The sequence below is a fragment of the Tachypleus tridentatus genome, chromosome 12, assembly GCF_004210375.1.
Source record: "Tachypleus tridentatus isolate NWPU-2018 chromosome 12, ASM421037v1, whole genome shotgun sequence".
NCBI classification, from domain to species: domain Eukaryota; kingdom Metazoa; phylum Arthropoda; class Merostomata; order Xiphosura; family Limulidae; genus Tachypleus; species Tachypleus tridentatus.
This window is the reverse complement of record NC_134836.1, coordinates 115,683,118-115,708,704: the sequence shown is the minus strand read 5'-3', so window position 1 is coordinate 115,708,704 and position 25,587 is coordinate 115,683,118. Positions and strand designations below refer to the sequence as shown.

The 25,587-nt window shown below is 31.0% G+C and overlaps 1 protein-coding gene across 1 annotated transcript in view; it reads left to right on the top strand.

Annotated features, from left to right (window-relative positions):
- Positions 1 to 853: 853 nt before the first annotated feature.
- LOC143235737 (uncharacterized) overlaps positions 854 to 25,587 on the top strand; it is a 26,691-nt gene continuing 1,957 nt past the window's right edge. Inside the window, exons 1-8 of the mRNA XM_076473943.1 lie at positions 854 to 1,308; positions 6,811 to 6,897; positions 9,666 to 9,852; positions 12,431 to 12,567; positions 12,754 to 13,011; positions 20,987 to 21,105; positions 23,485 to 23,819; positions 24,824 to 25,059. Of these exons, the coding sequence (XP_076330058.1) occupies positions 21,072 to 21,105; positions 23,485 to 23,819; positions 24,824 to 25,059 (605 nt within the window). The 5' untranslated portion in view covers positions 854 to 1,308; positions 6,811 to 6,897; positions 9,666 to 9,852; ... (1 more) ...; positions 12,754 to 13,011; positions 20,987 to 21,071. The remainder of the gene's footprint in view (positions 1,309 to 6,810; positions 6,898 to 9,665; positions 9,853 to 12,430; positions 12,568 to 12,753; positions 13,012 to 20,986; positions 21,106 to 23,484; positions 23,820 to 24,823; positions 25,060 to 25,587) is intronic.

Genomic DNA, 25,587 nt, shown 5'->3' with positions numbered 1-25,587 from the left:
AATTTTTGGTCAGCAATGAAGGTTATGAGAAGAAGATTAGCCTGCCCTCAAACTGTCCAGCACATCTGGGATTCTGTGGAATACATACGGCAACAGAAGCAAATCCCAAATTTTCATAGAATATCTAGCTATATGCATTAAGTAAATATAACTTGACGAGCAGTGACTTGGAACAACAACTGAATCTTGCTGTTCAAGATAAGTTAGTGGTGATAAAGAAGAGCATAGGTTGTAAGGGTTCTAAAGTTGGTGTGGAACAGTGCGGTTATAAATTACCATATAGTCCAGTGGTGAGTTTAACAAAATATCCATTCAATCATATTCATTATTGCTTTTTAAGTGTCTTTTTCATCACTGTATAAAACATCTCGTCAAAAATATCTTAGGTGCAAGAAAAAGGTGTGGCCAAGAAAGGACTTCAGTATGCACCTTAGAGGAATGAACAGTGTTTGATTTGAGAAAGATCTTGTCTCAACACTATCACTGTAATATTTATTGACCTGCATCTCCTTGTAATACCATTTACTGTTAGTGTAAGTTTTAGGCCTACCATTATTAATTTCAGAATCGGTGATGCATCAGTAAAAATTTATTTATCCCATTGGTGGCTCCATGGTAAACTTAAGGGCTTATTAAAACAAAATCTGATGTCTAATACTCATGATAGGCTCATAATAGATGTGTAGATCTGTAGCTTTATCCTTAAAACATTTATCATGATATATTTTGCTCTAGTGTTTTTGTATGCATAGTTTTAAATAAAATTGTTTATATATCTTTTAAAAACAAAAGCTTATGTGTTAAAACATGTTGTGATTTTTTAATAAGGTTAGATGAATACCATTCTGAAAAGAACAAAAACAACTTCAGTTCTAGGAAAGAGAAAAATAGTTGAGAAAATTTAGTTAACAACGAATTTATATATATGTATAAATATATATATTATTTTGTAGTTTTATTTGATACTGTAGTCTCTGTTTGAATATACAACTTTTCATGTTTATAGTATGAAATATTTAATATTGGCTAGTAAGATTACTTTCTGTTACATTAAAGCAAGTATTTTACTGAAACTAAAGTATACATGCATGTACAAGTAATTTGAAACCACTGGAATGTTAATATGATATTATTAATACATACTGATTTTGTTCATTCTTGGGACAGGAGCGTGGCGGTCATGATTGGTACTGTTTTGAGTGCCACTGCAGTGGTGAGGTTCTGCTGTGTTCAGCATGTCACCGCGTTTTTCACATTGTCTGTATCAAGGAGGATGTTACTGATAACTTTGTGTGCTGTGTGTGCAGGGTATGGTGTCTACTGTTAGTTCAATTATGAATAGTTTCTCTTGAGGGTAGAATTATTAGAAACACCATCCTACATCCAAGTAACCTTACATAAATACCAACTGTCTGTAATATTACAATTAGCATATGGAATGCCTATAAACTCAGACATGTTTGTTAAGAATTGTAAAATATTGGTTTACGTGTGTGTCATTTATTGCTGTATTTGTTAGTTAATAGTTACCTGTATGTTGTGTGTGTGTTATTTATCTTGTTTGTTATTAGTCTTTTATGCTAATTATCTGTTTAGTTACGTTTTTTCTAAACTGTTTAGTTTGTTGTTCAAGTGTTAACCTGATCAGAAGTTAATATTAATAACAATGTGGAAATTCATTAACTTTGATATTGAGTGTTTTCAATCATTTTCAATAGTTAGTTATGATTTCTACTGAACGGATAGTGGCTCATTATTTGTTTTTAATATTTTATCTTGCTAGTGATGACATCATTCACTTTACAATAATTACTTTCTTTTTAGTTGTAAGAGAATGTAAGGCCTTAGAGATATTTAGTTGTAAGAGAATGTAAGGCCTTAGAGATATTCAGTTGTAAGAGAATGTAAGGCCTTAGAGATATTCATTTGTCAGAAAATGGAAACCTTGGTGTTATTAAGTTCTGTCACAAAGGAAGACCTTGATCATATTCAGTTGTATGAAAATGGAAGGCCTTAGTGAGTTTCAGTTGTGAGAGAATGGATGCCTTGGTGTTATTCACTTATTTCAGAATGAAAGGCCTCAGTGATTTTCAGTTGTATGAAAATGAAAGGCGCTCATTTGTGTAAGAATGAAGGGCCTTAGTGGTTTTCACTTGTTTTCTTTTATGTTATTAATGGCAGACTGCTTTAGAGTGCGTTTGTTTTATTCTGTGCTACCTTTCTCAGTTGATTAACAGTTGAAAGACTTTATTCTGTGGTTCTTTCTTACCAGTGTTTTAAATAGTGCCAAGTTTCAGTCCTGTGTTTTGAAGTACAAGTGTATACTACTTAATACACTATCCTGTAGTACATATTTACAAATTATTTGATTTTTTTTTCTTCTAAGTTCTGATTTTAAACATCCTATGTCTGGTTTGGGTTGTGTGTCAAATTCAGCCTAATGTATTACTTTTCATAGTTTGACTAGTGAGAGAACCTATCTCCTGTTGTACTGGATATTTACATTATATCCATCCTAACCTTGTGACAGCAACATGTAGCAGAGATATATTCACATTCTGGTGCCATTTTTGGATTGATTAGCTGCTGAGAATATGTGTGTAATGACAATAGTTTTGATACTCACGTCAGATTTGTCTCAGCTTTTGAGGGAAAACAACATATATTGATTTGAGAGAATTAGAACTCTGTTTAGAAGTCCTGTCACATTCTTTCCACTAGTGCCTGCCTTATTTGTTGATAGTCGCACCTTTTATTTAAGCATGTCTTTACTCTTTTATTAGCCCTCGTGGGTGCTAAACATACTCGCCCTCTCAGCCGTGGGGGTGTATAATGTGACAGTCAATCCCACTATTCGTTGGTAAAGAAGCCCAAGAGTTGGCAGTGGGTGGTGATGACTAGCTGCCTTCCCTCTAGTCTTACACTGCTAAATTAGGGACGGCTAGGCGCAGATAACCCTCGAGTAGCTTTGTGCGAAATTCAATACAAAACAATACTCTTTTATTTATTTACATTTCTTGTATTTGTAGGTATCCTGCTGCCACCTGGTAGTCAGTTGTTGTATATTTTGTTTCATTAAAGTTGTTTTTTAATATTAAATTGATATCATGTCCGTCTCTTCCATTTCACCTGTAAGAAATCACTACAATTTTCATCAGCATGTTAGTGTCACAAGTCTTGTTTTTGTGGATTTTAAGTGACTGTGAGATAGGTGTAACCTTGAAATTAACTAGGAGCATTGTTTCTGTTCTTGTCTCGTCCTTGTTGTTTTGGAGGCATTTTTTCTTAATGTATTTAAGATGAGTATTGTTGGGTAAACATTTTTTTATTTTTGTTTTTTACCATTGTTTCATTATTTTATCATTAGCCAATAATTATATTTGTACTGTTTATAAATCCTTCAAGTGCAGGGGTTAAGCTGATAGAGTTATGTTTGTACCACAAATACAGAATTCTTAACTGAGTCAGATTCATATTAGAAATGAATCTTCTTGAAGAGCATTTTGTTTAAATGCTAAACATTAGCAATAGGTCTGGCCTCATGGCGATATTATCTTCTGGTTCTTTTGAATGTCAAACTATTATAAAAGTAGATTGTAGTCATGCAGAAATTGGTGAGTTACAACACTTGTAGATGTCAAAAATATCGAACCTTCAGATGAGAAGTGATCTTTTATCATGATTTTGAAAAAAACACTTGGAAACATACTTCTATAATCTGTAAATATGTCAGGTTGTATTTTCTGTCCTTTTTACAAAATGTATAAGAAACATACTTCTATAATCTGTAAATATGTCAGGTTGTATTGTCTGTCCTTTTACAAAGCATAAGAAACATACTTCTAGAATCTGTAAATATGTCAGGTTGTATTGTCTGTCCTTTTACAAGATGTATAAGAAACATATTTCTAGAATCTGTAAATATGTCAGGTTGTATTGTCTGTCCTTTTACAAAATGTATAAGAAACATACTTCTAGAATCTGTAAATATGTCAGGTTATATTGTCTGTCCTTTTTACAAAATGTATAAGAAACATACTTCTATAATCTGTAAATATGTCAGGTTGTATTGTCTGTGTTTTTTACAAAATGTATAAGAAAACATACTTCTATAATCTGTAAATATGTCAGGTTGTATTGTCTGTCCTTTTTACAAAATGTATAAGAAACATACTTCTAGAATCTGTAAATATGTCAGGTTGTATTGTCTGTCCTTTTTACAAAATGTATAAGAAACATACTTCTAGAATCTGTAAATATGTCAGGTTGTATTGTCTGTCCTTTTTACAAAATGTATAAGAAACATATTTCTATAATCTGTAAATATGTCAGGTTGTATTGTCTGTCCTTTTTACAAAATGTATAAGAAACATACTTCTAGAATCTGTAAATATGTCAGGTTGTATTGTCTGTCCTTTTTACAAAATGTATAAGAAACATACTTCTAGAATCTGTAAATATGTCAGGTTGTATTGTCTGTCCTTTTACAAAATGTATAAGAAACATACTTCTAGAATCTGTAAATATGTCAGGTTGTATTGTCTGTCCTTTTTACAAAATGTATAAGAAACATACTTCTAGAATCTGTAAATATGTCAGGTTGTATTGTCTGTCCTTTTTACAAAATGTATAAGAAACATACTTCTAGAATCTGTAAATATGTCAGGTTGCACTGTCTGTCCTTTTTACAAAATGTATAAGAAACATACTTCTAGAATCTGTAAATATGTCAGGTTGTATTGTCTGTCCTTTTTACAAAATGTATAAGAAACATACTTCTAGAATCTGTAAATATGTCAGGTTGTATTGTCTGTCCTTTTTACAAAATGTATAAGAAACATACTTCTAGAATCTGTAAATATGTCAGGTTGTACTGTCTGTCCTTTTTACAAAATGTATAAGAAACATACTTCTAGAATCTGTAAATATGTCAGGTGGTATTGTCTGTCCTTTTTACAAAATGTATAGGAAAACATACTTCTATAATCTGTAAATATGTCAGGTTGTATTGTCTGTCCTTTTTACAAAATGTATAAGAAACGTACTTCTATAATCTGTAAATATGTCAGGTTGTATTGTCTGTCCTTTTTACAAAATGTATAAGAAACATACTTCTATAATCTGTAAATATGTCAGGTTGTATTGTCTGTCCTTTTTGCAAAATGTATAAGAAACATACTTCTAGAATCTGTAAATATGTCAAGTTGTATTGTCTGTCCTTTTTACAAGATGTAAAAGAAACATACTTGTAGAATCTGTAAATATGTCAGGTTGTATTGTCTGTCCTTTTTACAAAATGTATAAGAAACATACTTCTAGAATCTGTAAATATGTCAGGTTGTATTGTCTGTCCTTTTTACAAAATGTATAAGAAACATACTTCTAGAATCTGTAAATATGTCAGGTGGTATTGTCTGTCCTTTTTACAAGATGTATAAGAAACATACTTGTAGAATCTGTAAATATGTCAGGTTGTATTGTCTGTCCTTTTTACAAAATGTATAAGAAACATACTTCTAGAATCTGTAAATATGTCAGGTTGTATTGTCTGTCCTTTTTACAAAATGTATAAGAAACATACTTCTAGAATCTGTAAATATGTCAGGTTGTATTGTCTGTCCTTTTTACAAAATGTATAAGAAACATACTTCTAGAATCTGTAAATATGTCAGGTGGTATTGTCTGTCCTTTTTACAAGATGTATAAGAAACATACTTCTAGAATCTGTAAATATGTCAGGTTGTATTGTCTGTCCTTTTTACAAAATGTATAAGAAACATACTTCAAGAATCTGTAAATATGTCAGGTTGTATTGTCTGTCCTTTTTACAAAATGTATAAGAAACATACTTCTAGAATCTGTAAATATGTCAGGTTGTATTGTCTGTCCTTTTTGCAAAATGTATAAGAAACATACTTCTATAATCTGTAAATATGTCAGGTTGTATTGTCTGTCCTTTTTGCAAAATGTATAAGAAACATACTTCTATAATCTGTAAATATGTCAGGTTGTATTGTCTGTCCTTTTTACAAGATGTATAAGAAACATACTTCTAGAATCCGTAAATATGTCAGGTTGTATTGTCTGTCCTTTTTGCAAAATGTATAAGAAACATACTTCTATAATCTGTAAATATGTCAGGTTGTATTGTCTGTCCTTTTTACAAAATGTATAAGAAACATACTTCTATAATCTGTAAATATGTCAGGTTGTATTGTCTGTCCTTTTTACAAAACGTATAAGAAACATACTTCTAGAATCTGTAAATATTTTAGGTTGTATTGTCTGTCCTTTTTGCAAAATGTGTAAGAAACATACTTCTAGAATCTGTAAATATGTCAGGTTGTATTGTCTGTGTTTTTTGTAAAAGGTGTATAAGAAACATAATATGGTATTGGCTGTGTGTGTTTTTTTTCATATTACTTGTTATAAGCTGAGTAAAAATGTCAGTAAGATGTGTGTATGTATGTATATATAGGAGGTGGAAGTTAGGTATTATCCTGATACTTAATATGTGCACTATTTTATTGTATATTGTGTTTTTTATTGTTAAATTATTGGTTTGTGACCAGTTTTGCTAATTATATTTGAACAGTTCTGTTTTGATGGAAAAATTAGAACCAAATTAAAAATGAAAGTTTGTATCAAACTAACAATAACAACTTGTAAATCTTCAACTCTTGTACCCAATTAATTTGGCTCGAGCACGTTTCTTTTGACAGAGTATTACAAGTAACTAAAGGTGGTATTGTTTCTAAAACATAGTTTCAGTATTTTGGTGGTAATACATTCTTGTTTATTTTCCTATAGGCATTGAAAAGTAAAAGAGAAATGAAAGTTAAAAAACATGAATTAAACATCCTGCTCAGCTACACCTGCCTAAGACTGAAAGAAAAAGTAAGATTTAAAACACCAAACAATGAAATATTTTTCATAAATACAATAATATGAATCTGGTATATTAATGATAGCATGGTACACATAAATTAGTTAATAAGACTTTGTTAGTTTCACTCTTATTTGGGCCTGGCATTGTCAGGTGGTTAGAGCACCGAACTCACAATCTTAGGGTCGCAGGTCCGAATCCCTGTCACGCCAAATGTGCTTTCCCTTTTGGTTGTGGGGTTTTATAATGTGATGGTCAACCCCACCTTTCATTGGTAAAGAGTATCCCAAGAGTTGGAGGTGAATGGTGATAACTAGCTGTCTTCTGTCTAGACTTGCACAGCAAAATTAGGGACAGCTATCACAGATAACTCTTGTGTAGCTTTGCATGAAATTCAAAACAAACAAACTCTTTTTTTCAGTAAATATCCTGAGATCAAAATGTATAATAGGCTGTAACACATTCAGTAAGATACATTTTGTTGTATACAGATTTTCTATCTTGTAAAATAAGTTAAGAGACAGTCAAAAGTAATGTTCTTAAGGTTAAGGATGTTGCTGTTGACACATGTTTAGAAGTTTGATATAAATAATCAAAACAAGCTACCAGTATAGATCCTAACTACAAATCAACCTGGTATTGAGTATAGCTAATTAAATGTGTTCTTACTTTCAAAGGCCTGAATGCATTGTTTCACCAGTTGGTCACCTTTGCTCTCAGCAGTATTTTCAGCCATTAATCACATTTGCCCACTCAAGTCAAATTTGAATCATTTTAATGCTTCTTAACATTGCAAGAGATAGCTTGACCCATATCATGTCACACTTTGCGATTCAAATTGGGCTTATTTGAAATTCAGTCTTTAGTGTTACACACAGCAATGCAACTTTTTAATACAGCTGATGTGATGTTTTATGTTCCAGTTTGAAAGTGCATTGAATGAAGCCACACAGAGACACTTTAAAACTTCAGTCGTCTTTTCTACTTGCATTTAATTAATGTTGCGCAGCTGGTATTAGTTATCAACTGAGGCTTCACTACTCTGCACCTATCTTATGAGTTACAGGTCCTGTTGTTTATAGTGTAGTGAACTTCTCATTATGTATTGAATGAATATTTCTTTTCATCTTTACATATCATGAGATAAATTCCTCACATGCATAAATTCTCTGATAGTGACTGTGTTACCGTGTTTGCTGAAATTCCACACATTTGCACATGCCCAATGTTGGTATTTCTAAGTAAGCGTTAGACACTGCCTTAAAATACACAAAGATTCTCAAACCCATAAATTTTGCCAGTGTTTATTAAATGAAATATTAAACTATTTGTTTACAGACAGTAAATAGTCATTTGTTTGTTTTTCTAAAGAATTAAGCAAATTAATGTAGTATTTTCTATTTTCTAGAAGGCACATACCTAAGACAGCATGGTAGCCATATGTTGCTGCAGTACTATACAAAGTTTTTCAAACAAATTATTACTTGCATTGAAAAGAAGTGACTTTAACACTTAATTTTCATAGTAGTAAAATTAGATGACAGAGTTGCTTTGTAATGTTAGTAGCAATATGTGTTTCATGTAATGGACAAGACAGTGCATACCAGTAATACTTGTAGCATGTAGTGGACAGGACAGTGTATACCAGTATTACTTGTGGCATGTAGTGGACATGACAGTGTATAACATTAATACTTGTGGTATGTAGTGGACAGGACAGTGTATACCAGTAATACTTGTGGCATGTAGTGGACAGGACAGTGTATACCAGTAATACTTGTGGCATGTAGTGGACAGGACAATGTATACCAGTAATACTTGTGGCATGTAGTGGACAGGACAGTGTATACCAGTAATACTTGTGGATGTAGTGGACAGGACAGTGTATACCAGTAATACTTGTGGCATGTAGTGGACAGGACAGTGTATACCAGTAATACTTGTGGCATGTAGTGGACAGGACAATGTATACCAGTAATACTTGTGGCATGTAGTGGACAGGACAGTGTATACCAGTAATACTTGTGGATGTAGTGGACAGGACAGTGTATACCAGTAATACTTGTGGCATGTAGTGGACAGGACAATGTATACCAGTAATACTTGTGGCATGTAGTGGACAGGACAATGTATACCAGTAATACTTGTGGCATGTAGTGGACAGGACAATGTATACTAGTAATACTTGTGGCATGTAGTGGGCAGGACAGTGTATACCAGTAATACTTGGGGCATGTAGTGGACAGGACAATGTGTACTAGTAATACTTGTGGCATGTAGTGGACAGGACAATGTATACTAGTAATACTTGTGGCATGTAGTGGACAGGACAGTGTATACCAGTAATACTTGTGGATGTAGTGGACAGGACAGTGTATACCAGTAATACTTGTGGCATGTAGTGGACAGGACAATGTATACTAGTAATACTTGTGGCATGTAGTTGACAGGACAATGTATACTAGTAATACTCATGGCATGTAGTGGACAGGACAGTGTATACTAGTAATACATGTTTAACATAATGGACAGAACAATGTATACTAGTAATATATGTTTCATGTAGTGGACACAACTGTGTGTATTACACATGTTAAACTAGTAATAACATGTTTCAGGTAATAGACAAGATAGGATATACTAGTGATAAGTTTCATGTAATAGACAGGACACTGTATACTCTTAATGTGTGTTGTAGACATGTTAAACTAGTAATACTAGTTCCTTGTAATAGACATGACAGTCTATACTAGTAATCACGTGTTTCAACGCATAATAGACCACGGGAACTGCATAAGATGGCTCACACAGAGGACAAACAGTGGAGGCAGGATCACCTTATCTACAAGAAAATGGATATACTCAACATGGAAGGAAAAGCAAAGACACAGCAGTACAGATGTCTTGAAGAGTTTCAGCTGGGCCTTTACAGAATGTCGTACATAACACTGTTATTTACTTTGGAGGTAGGTTCAGGCTAGTCCTATATTACTAGTTTCTGTTTCTAATGTACATTAACCAACTATTTTGGTGTATAAATGTTTCCTTTTCAAAATTCCTTTTAAGTTCTAAACTCCTTCCCTTTCACTCAGGTTAGCCTACTGCCACAACAGCTTCCCTGTTGGTTTCTATGCCAAATTTTCAACAACTTCCAGCGGTATTAACTTACATACATAGTGTGTTTTAAAAGCAGTATACAAGTTTATTTTATGCTATGGAAAGATTTTGAAATGTATATATATGGGATCAGTGAATGCAAAATCTATTCGATTATTTGTGTCAAAACATTTCAAAACAGAGATGTTTAAAAAACTGAGTTTGAGGAGATAGGTACGAAAAATGTAAATTTGATTTTTTTCAGAAGATATTTAAAATGTGTTTGTGGAATCTGGCATACAAGGTTGAGGGAAATTTTATACAAGTTGTTAACCAGAGACAAGCATTAATAAAACTGTGAGTATGTGACTGTTTACCGAGGTAAAACTGCATACAAATAGTTAAGTTTAGGAAGTTTTAGATGATGCATTAAAAATAAAGTGGTGAAAGGTATGGATAAAGGAAGAATTGGTTCAGATATCTACTTTGATGATGTCATTGTTAAACTTGTGAAAGTTTGTGTACAATTGTGTTTCTGAGTGATGCACACAAACACGGACAAAAACTCGGTGAACAAGATGTAATGAGAAATTATCTAGATTACTCATCATCACAGAAAGAGAATGTTGTATTTATAAATTAGTATTTAGTTTCTATTGTTTTATACTTATATATTATCATGCTCATTGAGGAACATAGGTAGTTATACATTAATACTTTTAATGTCTTTCTCCTCAGAATGGTTATAAAAGTGTAGATATTTTATAGTGGTTCTCTTGTTTTTTAATAAACTTTTTAGTGGTTTTCATCAAATAATTTATATTGTGTCTTCTTAAGTTATCCACATTCATACTAGAAAAACTCTTTCATTATTTATTGATTTCCTTCTGAGAGTTTTTAGAATAATCAAGTTACTCGATACCAAGTTTGAGGACTCATCAGACTAGAGTTTGAGAATCAGTCTCATTCCATGACTAGACACATCTTACATAGCCCATTGTGGTGTTCTGCATTGAAAGAAATGTGTTCATAATATTGACAGTTTTAATAAGTTTTAACCTGTATTTAAAGTGGTAAAATACATTTTAATAGTTCTAAAGAAGTTGTACTATTGTGAAATGGTTTACATTGTATTTAAAGTGGTAAAATATATTATAATACTTCTAAGAAGGTGTACTATTGTGAAACATTTTAACATGTATTTAAAGAAGTAAAATACATTCTAATAGTTCTAAAGAAGATGTACTATTGTGAAACATTTTAACATGTATTTAAAGAAGTAAAATACATTCTGATAGTTCTAAAGAAGATGTACTATTGTGAAACATTTTAACATGTATTTAAAGAAGTAAAATACATTCTGATAGTTCTAAAGAAGATGTACTATTGTGAAACGTTTTAACATGTATTTAAAGTAGTAAAATACATTCTAATAGTTCTAAAGAAGATGTACTATTGTGAAATGTTTTAACCTGTATTTGAAGTAGTAAAATACATTCTAATAGTTCTAAAGAAGATGTACTATTGTGAAATGTTTTAACATGTATTTAAAGAAGTAAAATACATTCTGATAGTTCTAAAGAAGATGTACTGTTGTGAAATGTTTTAACCTGTATTTAAAGAAGTAAAATACATTCTAATAGTTCTAAAGAAGATGTACTATTGTGAAACGTTTTAACATGTATTTAAAGTAGTAAAATACATTCTGATAGTTCTAAAGAAGATGTACTATTGTGAAATGTTTTAACCTGTATTTAAAGAAGTAAAATACATTCTAATAGTTCTAAAGAAGATGTACTATTGTGAAACGTTTTAACATGTATTTAAAGTAGTAAAATACATTCTAATAGTTCTAAAGAAGATGTACTATTGTGAAATGTTTTAACCTGTATTTGAAGTAGTAAAATACATTCTAATAGTTCTAAAGAAGATGTACTATTGTGAAATGTTTTAACCTGTATTTGAAGTAGTAAAATACATTCTAATAGTTCTAAAGAAGATGTACTATTGTGAAATGTTTTAACCTGTATTTGAAGTAGTAAAATACATTCTAATAGTTCTAAAGAAGGTGTACTATTGTGAAATGTTTTAACCTGTATTTAAAGTAGTAAAATACATTCTAATAGTTCTAAAGAAGATGTACTATTGTGAAATGTTTTAACCTGTATTTAAAGTAGTAAAATACATTCTAATAGTTCTAAAGAAGATGTACTATTGTGAAATGTTTTAACCTGTATTTGAAGTAGTAAAATACATTCTAATAGTTCTAAAGAAGGTGTACTATTGTGAAATGTTTTAACCTGTATTTAAAGTAGTAAAATACATTCTAATAGTTCTAAAGAAGATGTACTATTGTGAAATGTTTTAACCTGTATTTGAAGTAGTAAAATACATTCTAATAGTTCTAAAGAAGGTGTACTATTGTGAAATGTTTATTATTGTTTTCAGTTCATAGTGTAATGGCAGACATAGCAAGGCAGATGTTACAGGATTGTATCTATGACTTAGGAGAGATTCGACAGTGTCAAGATTGTTATCTTATGTCGAACGAGAAGGTAGACAAGTTTTGGTTTTGTCAGCCGTGTGTGAGTATTCAGTTGTTAGAAAATAAAAAGTTAGATTTTCTCATTAAAATAGTACTTTTAGTTTGTTGAAAGGAGCAGTGTTATTGGTCTTATGACAGTGTCTGATTCAAAGAAGTGATAATTTAACAGGCTTGTAAAATTGCTTCAGGTTTCATTCTTTACCTCAGCTGATTTTTCCTTGAACAGTATTCATCTGTATCCAGTGAAAGATATTGCATGACAGTCTTAAAACCACACATCACAGATTTATGGAGGAAAGAAGACACTATTTTTACATGGTTCACAAACTATGGACATTGAACAACTCAGGTGTATGTTGTTATCTTATGATCTAACTCTATCTCATTTCTGTGCCATTGGTAGAATAAGAAGAAACATGGAGAAAATCATTGCTACAGACACTTGAGAGTACTTGTGTTGTTCTTACAGAGCAAGTTGTAAAAGGTGATGTTGGTAATATTTATATAATAGGAGTTCAATCATTGGAATATTTAAGATTCTCAAGTAATATATAGACTTGTGTCTAAATGTTGTTTATGTATCTCAGAACAGCTGGTATGGGTATTAACAGTTTTATTGATAAGAAGGAAACAAAGTTTTGATCTTCCTAGGTCATCTTCAGGTTCATGAATAGAGAGTTTGCAATTGACTGTTGTTGGGCAAATATATTAGGGATGAATACAAACGGGCAAGGGATTGTAGGTATAAATGTGTTCCGCTATATTGGTTTAATTTTGGTTTTAGTTGTTGTGTAAGTAGAGCTTTGATTCTACGATTGTTTATATTTGTTTCCCTACTTAATATCCAAGTGTTTTCTATGGTCATGTTGTGTTTATTTGACTTGCAGAGTTCTCAAACGTGTGAAGGTGTTTTCTTTGTGTACTCTGAATCCGGTTTCCATTATTCTGCTTATTTTTCCAATACATAAGTTGTGGCAGTTGTTGCATTGTATTTTATAAATAATGTTGGTGTTGTGTTTGTTAGTGTAGTTTTTACAGAGTATGGACTTTTGTTTTGCACCTGGTTTTTGAATAAATTTGGTCTTTACTGGAATGTTGTGTTTTGTCATAAGTTTTTTCCAAATGGTTATTTTTTTGCTGGTGTTGGGAACATATGGTATGCAGCAGTGTAAGGTTTTGTGGGATTTTTGTTGTTTGTTTGTTGTTGGTCTAGGTGTGTGTGTATAATTTTTTCAACAGTTTTTTTAGAGGAAATTTGTTGATGTTGATGAAGTGTTGTTTTATTTTGTAAAAATTCTTTGGAAAAGTTGTTTGAGATACTGTTTTGAAGTGTTATAAAGTTGTTTGAGATACTGTTTTGAAGTGTTATAAAGTTGTTTGAGATACTGTTTTGAAGTGTTATAAAGTTGTTTGAGATACTGTTTTGAAGTGTTATAAAGTTGTTTGAGATACTGTTTTGAAGTGTTATAAAGTTGTTTGAGATACTGTTTTGAAGTGTTATAAAGTTGTTTGAGATACTGTTTTGAAGTGTTATAAAGTTGTTTGAGATACTGTTTTGAAGTGTTATAAAGTTGTTTGAGATACTGTTTTGAAGTGTTATAAAGTTGTTTGAGATACTGTTTTGAAGTGTTATAAAGTTGTTTGAGATACTGTTTTGAAGTGTTATAAAGTTGTTTGAGATACTGTTTTGAAGTGTTATAAAGTTGTTTGAGATACTGTTTTGAAGTGTTATAAAGTTGTTTGAGATACTGTTTTTGAAGTGTTATAAAGTTGTTTGAGATACTGTTTTGAAGTGTTATAAAGTTGTTTGAGATACTGTTTTGAAGTGTTATAAAGTTGTTTGAGATACTGTTTTGAAGTGTTATAAAGTTGTTTGAGATACTGTTTTGAAGTGTTATAAAGTTGTTTGAGATACTGTTTTGAAGTGTTATAAAGTTGTTTGAGATACTGTTTTGAAGTGTTATAAAGTTGTTTGAGATACTGTTTTGAAGTGTTATAAAGTTGTTTGAGATACTGTTTTGAAGTGTTATAAAGTTGTTTGAGATACTGTTTTGAAGTGTTATATAGTTGTTTGAGATACTGTTTTGAAGTGTTATATAGTTGTTTGAGATACTGTTTTGAAGTGTTATATAGTTGTTTGAGATACTGTTTTGAAGTGTTATAAAGTTGTTTGAGATACTGTTTTGAAGTGTTATAAAGTTGTTTGAGATACTGTTTTGAAGTGTTATAAAGTTGTTTGAGATACTGTTTTGAAGTGTTATATAGTTGTTTGAGATACTGTTTTGAAGTGTTATAAAGTTGTTTGAGATACTGTTTTGAAGTGTTATAAAGTTGTTTGAGATACTGTTTTGAAGTGTTATAAAGTTGTTTGAGATACTGTTTTGAAGTGTTATAAAGTTGTTTGAGATACTGTTTTGAAGTGTTATAAAGTTGTTTGAGATACTGTTTTGAAGTGTTATAAAGTTGTTTGAGATACTGTTTTGAAGTGTTATAAAGTTGTTTGAGATACTGTTTTGAAGTGTTATAAAGTTGTTTGAGATACTGTTTTGAAGTGTTATAAAGTTGTTTGAGATACTGTTTTGAAGTGTTATAAAGTTGTTTGAGATACTGTTTTGAAGTGTTATAAAGTTGTTTGAGATACTGTTTTGAAGTGTTATAAAGTTGTTTGAGATACTGTTTTGAAGTGTTATAAAGTTGTTTGAGATACTGTTTTGAAGTGTTATATAGTTGTTTGAGATACTGTTTTGAAGTGTTATAAAGTTGTTTGAGATACTGTTTTGAAGTGTTATAAAGTTGTTTGAGATACTGTTTTGAAGTGTTATAAAGTTGTTTGAGATACTGTTTTGAAGTGTTATAAAGTTGTTTGAGATACTGTTTTGAAGTGTTATATAGTTGTTTGAGATACTGTTTTGAAGTGTTATAAAGTTGTTTGAGATACTGTTTTGAAGTGTTATAAAGTTGTTTGAGATACTGTTTTGAAGTGTTATAAAGTTGTTTGAGATACTGTTTTGAAGTGTTATATAGTTGTTTGAGATACTGTTTTGAAGTGTTATAAAGTTGTTTGAGATACTGTTTTGAAGTGTTATAAAGTTGTTTGAGATACTGTTTTGAAGTGTTATATAGTTGTTTGAGATACTGTTTTGAAGTGTTATAAAGTTGTTTGAGATACTGTTTTGAAGTGTTATAAAGTTGTTTGAGATACTGTTTTGAAGTGTTATAAAGTTGTTTGAGATACTGTTTTGAAGTGTTATAAAGTTGTTTGAGATACTGTTTTGAAGTGTTATATAGTTGTTTGAGATACTGTTTTGAAGTGTTATAAAGTTGTTTGAGATACTGTTTTGAAGTGTTATAAAGTTGTTTGAGATACTGTTTTGAAGTGTTATAAAGTTGTTTGAGATACTGTTTTGAAGTGTTATAAAGTTGTTTGAGATACTGTTTTGAAGTGTTATAAAGTTGTTTGAGATACTGTTTTGAAGTGTTATAAAGTTGTTTGAGATACTGTTTTGAAGTGTTATAAAGTTGTTTGAGATACTGTTTTGAAGTGTTATAAAGTTGTTTGAGATACTGTTTTGAAGTGTTATAAAGTTGTTTGAGATACTGTTTTGAAGTGTTATAAAGTTGTTTGAGATACTGTTTTGAAGTGTTATATAGTTGTTTGAGATACTGTTTTGAAGTGTTATAAAGTTGTTTGAGATACTGTTTTGAAGTGTTATAAAGTTGTTTGAGATACTGTTTTGAAGTGTTATAAAGTTGTTTGAGATACTGTTTTGAAGTGTTATAAAGTTGTTTGAGATACTGTTTTGAAGTGTTATAAAGTTGTTTGAGATACTGTTTTGAAGTGTTATAAAGTTGTTTGAGATACTGTTTTGAAGTGTTATAAAGTTGTTTGAGATACTGTTTTGAAGTGTTATAAAGTTGTTTGAGATACTGTTTTGAAGTGTTATAAAGTTGTTTGAGATACTGTTTTGAAGTGTTATAAAGTTGTTTGAGATACTGTTTTGAAGTGTTATAAAGTTGTTTGAGATAACTGTTTTGAAGTGTTATAAAGTTGTTTGAGATACTGTTTTGAAGTGTTATATAGTTGTTTGAGATACTGTTTTGAAGTGTTATATAGTTGTTTGAGATACTGTTTTGAAGTGTTATATAGTTGTTTGAGATACTGTTTTGAAGTGTTATAAAGTTGTTTGAGATACTGTTTTGAAGTGTTATAAAGTTGTTTGAGATACTGTTTTGAAGTGTTATAAAGTTGTTTGAGATACTTGCCTTTTGAAGTGTTATAAAGTTGTTTGAGATACTGTTTTGAAGTGTTATAAAGTTGTTTGAGATACTGTTTTGAAGTGTTATAAAGTTGTTTGAGATACTGTTTTGAAGTGTTATATAGTTGTTTGAGATACTGTTTTGAAGTGTTATATAGTTGTTTGAGATACTGTTTTGAAGTGTTATAAAGTTGTTTGAGATACTGTTTTGAAGTGTTATAAAGTTGTTTGAGATACTGTTTTGAAGTGTTATAAAGTTGTTTGAGATACTGTTTTGAAGTGTTATAAAGTTGTTTGAGATACTGTTTTGAAGTGTTATAAAGTTGTTTGAGATACTGTTTTGAAGTGTTATAAAGTTGTTTGAGATACTGTTTTGAAGTGTTATATAGTTGTTTGAGATACTGTTTTGAAGTGTTATAAAGTTGTTTGAGATACTGTTTTGAAGTGTTATAAAGTTGTTTGAGATACTGTTTTGAAGTGTTATAAAGTTGTTTGAGATACTGTTTTGAAGTGTTATAAAGTTGTTTGAGATACTGTTTTGAAGTGTTATATAGTTGTTTGAGATACTGTTTTGAAGTGTTATAAAGTTGTTTTGAGATACTGTTTTGAAGTGTTATAAAGTTGTTTGAGATACTGTTTTGAAGTGTTATAAAGTTGTTTGAGATACTGTTTTGAAGTGTTATAAAGTTGTTTGAGATACTGTTTTGAAGTGTTATAAAGTTGTTTGAGATACTGTTTGAAGTGTTATAAAGTTGTTTGAGATACTGTTTTGAAGTGTTATAAAGTTGTTTGAGATACTGTTTTGAAGTGTTATATAGTTGTTTGAGATACTGTTTTGAAGTGTTATAAAGTTGTTTGAGATACTGTTTTGAAGTGTTATAAAGTTGTTTGAGATACTGTTTTGAAGTGTTATAAAGTTGTTTGAGATACTGTTTTGAAGTGTTATAAAGTTGTTTGAGATACTGTTTTGAAGTGTTATAAAGTTGTTTGAGATACTGTTTTGAAGTGTTATATAGTTGTTTGAGATACTGTTTTGAAGTGTTATAAAGTTGTTTGAGATACTGTTTTGAAGTGTTATAAAGTTGTTTGAGATACTGTTTGAAGTGTTATAAAGTTGTTTGAGATACTGTTTTGAAGTGTTATAAAGTTGTTTGAGATACTGTTTTGAAGTGTTATAAAGTTGTTTGAGATACTGTTTTGAAGTGTTATAAAGTTGTTTGAGATACTGTTTTGAAGTGTTATAAAGTTGTTTGAGATACTGTTTTGAAGTGTTATATAGTTGTTTGAGATACTGTTTTTGAAGTGTTATAAGTTGTTTGAGATACTGTTTTGAAGTGTTATAAAGTTGTTTGAGATACTGTTTTGAAGTGTTATAAAGTTGTTTGAGATACTGTTTTGAAGTGTTATAAAGTTGTTTGAGATACTGTTTTGAAGTGTTATAAAGTTGTTTGAGATACTGTTTTGAAGTGTTATAAAGTTGTTTGAGATACTGTTTTGAAGTGTTATAAAGTTGTTTGAGATACTGTTTTGAAGTGTTATATAGTTGTTTGAGATACTGTTTGAAGTGTTATAAAGTTGTTTGAGATACTGTTTTGAAGTGTTATAAAGTTGTTTGAGATACTGTTTTGAAGTGTTATAAAGTTGTTTGAGATACTGTTTTGAAGTGTTATAAAGTTGTTTGAGATACTGTTTTGAAGTGTTATAAAGTTGTTTGAGATACTGTTTTGAAGTGTTATATAGTTGTTTGAGATACTGTTTTGAAGTGTTATAAAGTTGTTTGAGATACTGTTTTGAAGTGTTATAAAGTTGTTTGAGATACTGTTTTGAAGTGTTATAAAGTTGTTTGAGATACTGTTTTGAAGTGTTATATAGTTGTTTGAGATACTGTTTTGAAGTGTTATAAAGTTGTTTGAGATACTGTTTTGAAGTGTTATAAAGTTGTTTGAGATACTGTTTTGAAGTGTTATAAAGTTGTTTGAGATACTGTTTTGAAGTGTTATAAAGTTGTTTGAGATACTGTTTTGAAGTGTTATAAAGTTGTTTGAGATACTGTTTTGAAGTGTTATAAAGTTGTTTGAGATACTGTTTTGAAGTGTTATGTATATAATATATACTGTGGACATTTTTTTAGTATTTAACATCAGCCGGCTTCTTTTCCAAATACTCCTTTAACTTTAAATATATTCTTAATCAACTAAATCATGAAGCATTAATGGCCGGTTGTGATGTAATCTCCCTCTTTACAGAAGTCCCAACAACTGAAGCCTGCAAGATAGCTTTAGAACTTTATATTTAAAACCCCAACCAATTGATACACATCCACAGCAACCAATTAGCAATCCTTATAGAATGCACTACCACCAAAACTAACTTAATGTTCAAAACCAAAAACTACCTACAACTAAATGGCCTAAGTATGAGGAATCTCCTGTCACCAGTTCTAGCCAACATTTTTGTGACAGAGATTAAATCACAAGCAATTAATTCAGCTTTACACCCACCACTATACTGGTACAGGTATGTTGATGATACAATTGTTGGATTCACATCTACAGAACACACACTTAGATTTTTCAATCACTTTAACTCAATACACCTCAACATCAAGTTTACCTGTGTACAGGAAAGACTAATCAAATAGCATTTCTCAACCTCAAAATCACTAGAACCAATACACAATTTAAAACAGAAATCCACAGAAAATTCACCCATATTGGACTATACATTCCCTGGGACTCAGCACATGAAACAAAACAAAAACTCAACATATTAAGAAACCAAATAAACACAACCACAAAACTATGTTCACTTGATAAAGTTAATGATGAAATCAACAAAATAAAACAACACTTCATCAAGATTAACAAATTTCCGCCAAAAACCATGTAAAAAATTTATATGCACATACCTACACCAACAACAATAAATCCTAAGATACAACAAATTATACAAAACCTTACACTGCTGCATACCATATGTTCCCAACATCAGCAAAAAAAAAATAAACCAACAATTGGAAAAACCTTATAACAAAACGCAACATTCCAGTGAAGACCACATTTATTCAAAAACTGGGTACAAAACTAAAGTCCATACTATGTAAAAACTACTCTGACAAACATAACACCAACATTATTTATAAAATACAATGTGACAACTGCTACGTCGTCTATATTGGAGAAACAAGCAGAAAAATGGAAACAGATTCAAAGAACACAAAAAAACACCTTCACACATTTTGGAACACTGCAAATGAAAAAAAACAAAACACAACATAACCACAGAAAGTGCCAAGCGAAGACACTAAGTAGGGAAACAAATATAAACAAGTGCAAAATCAAAGAAGCCCTACTTATACAACAACTAAACCCCAGTATATAGGGACACCTTTATACCTATACTGATTAACAATCTAATATCCAACTGCAATGCTCCCTACAATCCTGTACCTGTTTATGCTCTTGTTGCTAATACATGTGCCCAGCAACAGTCAGTTGCAAACTCTCTATTCATTAACCTGAAGAGGACCTTGGAAGGTCGAAATATTGTTCTCTGTTTACCAATAAAAGTGTTAATACCCATACTAGCCATTCTGAGATACATTTTTATTTCAAGTGGGTTTCTTGTTATCAAGAAATGTTGTTTATGACATTGCATTCCAACTGTTCATTGTTCAGATGTTGTCCAAAAGTCATTAGGATGAACTTGATAATAAAGTTCAGTAATTATCCTTTCAGATTGAGCATATTTTGAACAATCGTTTATTAACATAATCATTTTTCAATATGCGTTGAATAAATGGAATTTGTGATGTGTTTTATTCAGACTTGTAGTAGAACCAGTACTAAGCAGGGGATCCTCGTACTGACGTTAATTGTTGTTAAACTATGCAACTTTGATAGGAGAAATTTTATTCCAAGAAAACTTGCCAACCAAACCAGTATTACATGTATAGTAATTTATCATGTTACATATTTTATTTTATAATAACTTAATAATGACCAGCAATGCTGTATTTTACCCAAGTTGTTAAGTATTTCCACGATGATTTAGAAAGTCTGATCTCATTATAGAACAAGCATTACCTGTTAAGTAACTTATCTTTAGGGTTGAACCATATTGAGTAAGAAACAAAACTTACACAGGTTACAGTAGGACAGTTTTTGTTTTGTACTATTTATGTATAAGAATTTGTTTTCACAGAATCCACCTCATAAATTGGTTTGGGCAAGACAAAAGGGATTCCCATATTGGCCGGCAAAAGTTATAAAACAAGAAAATAATATGTATGATGTCAGATTCTTTGGTGGATATCATCAAAGGTATGAGTTTGTTATTAACTTTACCATACTTTCAATAACCCAAACAGCCAAGTTGAAGCAACAATTTGTAAAAAAATCTGGTCTTCTTACAATCTTAACAAAAAATTTGAAAGTATCTTATCCATGACTCCTGCTTGTACTTTATCACACGGGTTAATGGAGGGTTAAAACCAACAAACCTTTGTTAACCTTAAATATAATGAAACATGCTGTTCTATGCCTCATTATTTAAATAATCTAGGTTTTGAGCTTTATTAACTTCAGGGGACAGGGCAACCTGTTTGGGCACTGTTTTCCATTTCCTATGGTAACGTTTTATTGCTAACTGGCTAACCATGCGCACACTTGTAGACAACTTACTTGTTTGGATGTACATCTCTTGTCTTACTGCATGAAAACTTGAACAAAAGTTTCATAGTTTTATTAATTTATTTGAGTTAGAGTTGTCTCTTCCTATTATTTTCTATATGCTTATATTCAGTGATACCATACATTTGTTCAACATCTACTGATCATCTATTTATACTAAAATTGACCTGATGGACAGTGGTCAGTGAATTCATTAGCATTATTTGTTATTGGGTAAGGGATTTCAGTATTTTTTTTTTAACAAACCCTGAGATTGATTCTAATTTTTTCTAATCTTTCTGGTCCCCCATATTCAAAAACAAACTCGTGACCCAGTGATAAACTTGCATCTGCAGTTGGTTACTTGTTACTGAAAATTCTGTGAACACAAATTTATTTAACATAGTCTCAGTTACAGGTACAAATATTCTTATTGTTACACTATAACTTCTTACATGTGTTGATTGTTGTTCACATGTCCTGCAGTATTGTTGTAAAAAGTTTGTGCGAGAAAGTTGAGAAAGAACTACATCTATAGAAAGTTCTGTGACTCTTCAATGGATAGTGTAAAATGTGACTTAGTGAAAGGAAGTATCATACTGTGCTCAGATGTTTCACAGTTCTACTGTTGACATTGCAATGGGCCATTCTGATGTGTTGAGTGTTCTTTGTTTAAATACATTTGTCCTTTTTGTTTGCAGAAATGTTAAATTGTGATTTATGCTATAGAAGTATTTAAAGTTATTACACTTTGATACTGTTAAAACTAAAAAGTAATGATTCATAAAAAATATATTTGTTTTATTTAAAAGCTTAGATTAGGAATATGTATGAGCTGCCATTCACTACATTCATTGTTACCGTGCTTATATTGACAAAATACTCTTTGATGTTAAGATATTGTAGAATCAATGATTTAATAATTTTCTAGTGATTCAAACAAGAATTGTTTTTTTTTTAATTGGAAATACAACCTTTAATGTTTCGGTACATACGCTGTATCAGACAGGACATACAACCATTAATGTTTTAGTGCATACACTGTATCAGACAGGACATACAACCATTAATGTTTCAGTACGTACGCTGTATCAGACAGGACATACAACCATTAATGTTTCAGTGCATACATTGTATCAGACAGGACATACAACCATTAATGTTTCAGTGCATACATTGTATCAGACAGGACATACAACCATTAATGTTTCAGTGCATACATTGTATCAGATAGGGTATTTTTACCCTGTTAATAATTTGGTATTGAAGTCTCAGTTGAATATTATTTAATTTTGATTTTTTGTAGGCATGTCTCGTATTCCGTGTACCAAATTATGACAGAATTTTACATTTTTCTGGCTAGGATGGAGTTTTCAACATCATTTTCTTCATTTGAAACAATGAGATTTATTTTATTCTATATTGTGTTTTTATGATATGTCACCAATATGTTCTGTGAATAATGCATATATTTCTGTTTTGTATCTCACTGAATTTTAGTGGAAAATGTCTGGTTTTTTGTTTAAAACTACCTTGTGTAAGGTGTTCAGTTGATTGTGATGTGTACCTTGTAGTTATTTTTATTAGCAATAGTAGTTTTTTAAAAGATATTCCCTCTTTGAACATGTGTAAGATATTATATGTTATCCTCCAAAGAAAGACCTAACATTCCGTACAAGACCTCTTTCACTAACATTATATATGTGTATATGTATATTTTTATATTAAGAACAATATATGATAACAAGGAGAGTGTCAGCATTGTTACATATCAAAATTTAGTATTTTGTTTGGGAAAGTTAATCCATTAAACATGTTTTAAAGAACTGTTACACTGTTTCGTAATTTACACACAATAATGACAGTGGTGTGACATTTCCAGGTTACCAATGAAAAAGCCAACAATTTTTATTTGGCTAAATGTTTTATGAACGTAACACAATAACAGTCCTGCTGTTACAGGGTTAAAAGCCTGGATATACAAGTTTTCAAACGGAGTTAATTATGTGAACTTTAATTCACTTAACCCAGGGCTAATGTGGAAAGTGAGAACATCAGACCTATCAGTGCAGAGTCTGCAGAAACTGTCTGTGAAACGAACAGCTTCTCTAAATAAAGCTCTGAAAGAACTGAAGCATCATCAAGGCTTAGTAAAGAAATATCACCAAACCTACACTCGAACAACATCTTCCAGATGTGGAACAGCACCTTGTTCTCGAGCAAAGCTAAGGAAATATTCAGATACTTCTAGTGTTGGATACAAAACAAATGAACTTCCAGAAGAGTCTCCAGAGGTCCAGGAAGAGTTTGAAAAGGAAGGTCCTCCTTGTTTATCCCAAAAAACAGCAAGGATACAGGTACTACAAGTACGTAACTGTGACTCATTCACTTGGGGTGTTAGATATGTACATTTGTGCTCTACGGGTCCTCCTAACAAATTTTAAAAATGATTGTTTTCTCTATGCCATATAGTCTTTTAAACAAATATTTACAGATATACAAATACTGTAAGGCAGCTTGGGTGTATCATTAGTGTTCTGTTAATTTCGGTGATTGGTGAGAATTCAGTCACAAGCTGATCAAGTAACCTAGCCTGACCTTGCAGCATTGTAGCAGGCAAGGTCATAGGTCACAGATAAATCTTCTAATTTTTTTGCCTTGTTTTACCAACCACTTATGGTAAAATCAAGTATTAAAAGAAATGTGTTAATGAATATGAATTAAGTTAATCATGTATATAAATCAATATTAATCAATAAGTTTCTGGGAATTTCATAATACAAAAACTTAAATGAAAATGTAAGTGAAATTGTGGCTTTTTCAAACTCAAAACTAGGTGCTACTTAGTTTTAGTTTTACTGAGATTTATGTAATTCAGTTAAAGTATATATATACACACTGTAAAATGATCAAAATCTGGATTGTTATTGACACACCCATAGTACAGTAGGGTTTAAACACCTTATTGTTTTCTAAGATGACAAAAATGATAACTGAATTTATTTTGTGGTGAAGTGCTAAGAAAGGTGTGATAAGTGTATATTCAGAATATATAATAATGGTATTTTACGTGCTGTGTTCTCACAAGACTGTGACTGACTTTAAACACAGCAAAAACTAAGTAATATGTCATACAATAACATATTTAAATTTCAGTTCTTGGAGATGGTGTAGACGTGGAAGAGACGTATGTTTTAATTAATCCTTGTAGCTACAAAACAAATTCATTAAACCTTAATTTTCAATTTGTACGTCAAATGTATTTTAAAAATTACAAATTGGTAACACTAGAAGACTTTTCACCAATTTGGTTTAGTATTTAACCTAATTGTTTAATATAAAATAGTCAACTACTGTTATTTTTATCTAGGTAGCTGCCTCACCAGATGATCATAATGTGGTGTCATCTTCAAGCCAAGAGTTCCTCTCAGCTAAGGTTTCAGTTTGTACACAAACTCCCAAAAAGGTAAGACATGTCTTACTAGACTGCAAACTAGTTACATCCATGCACTGCTTGAGGTATGGTAGTCTAAACATTATTTATATCACGTTTTCTATTGTATCAAGTTCTCTCTCACACATATGCTCTTTGCTGGTTAATAAATGGTAATATTATGGGTTCTTTCCTACATGTTGATAATTAATTTGACTGTAGTAAGCACAAGTACAATTAGTACTTCCAATGCTAGTACTAAGTTTTATGTAATTCTTCAAAGTGTGATTTCTTTGACTTTTTTTAAAAGTTATTTTAGTTAAGAATCATACTCAACTGTATACAAAATACGACAATACAGATTCTCTGCCTTTATTGGTACACATGGATGAAAATGATAACACACATGTTCTCAGGGACCTCCCATCCAACAGCTCTGTAAACTTAAACGACTAGGGTAAAGTATCTTGCTAAAGGACGTAACAGCATATTGCGGGCTAGCCTGAAATCACAACTGTCTTACTGATATTCCAGAGTGCGTTGTCATGGAGACATGATACCCTCTACTGCCTGTTTAGGGACTTTTAAGAAACCTACTGAGGGACAGTCATTATGAATACCAGCGAGAAAGTTATTCTTTATTCATACCTTTGACACAGTGAGGTTTCTTTTTTATTTTAAAACATTACACTTAATCAGCC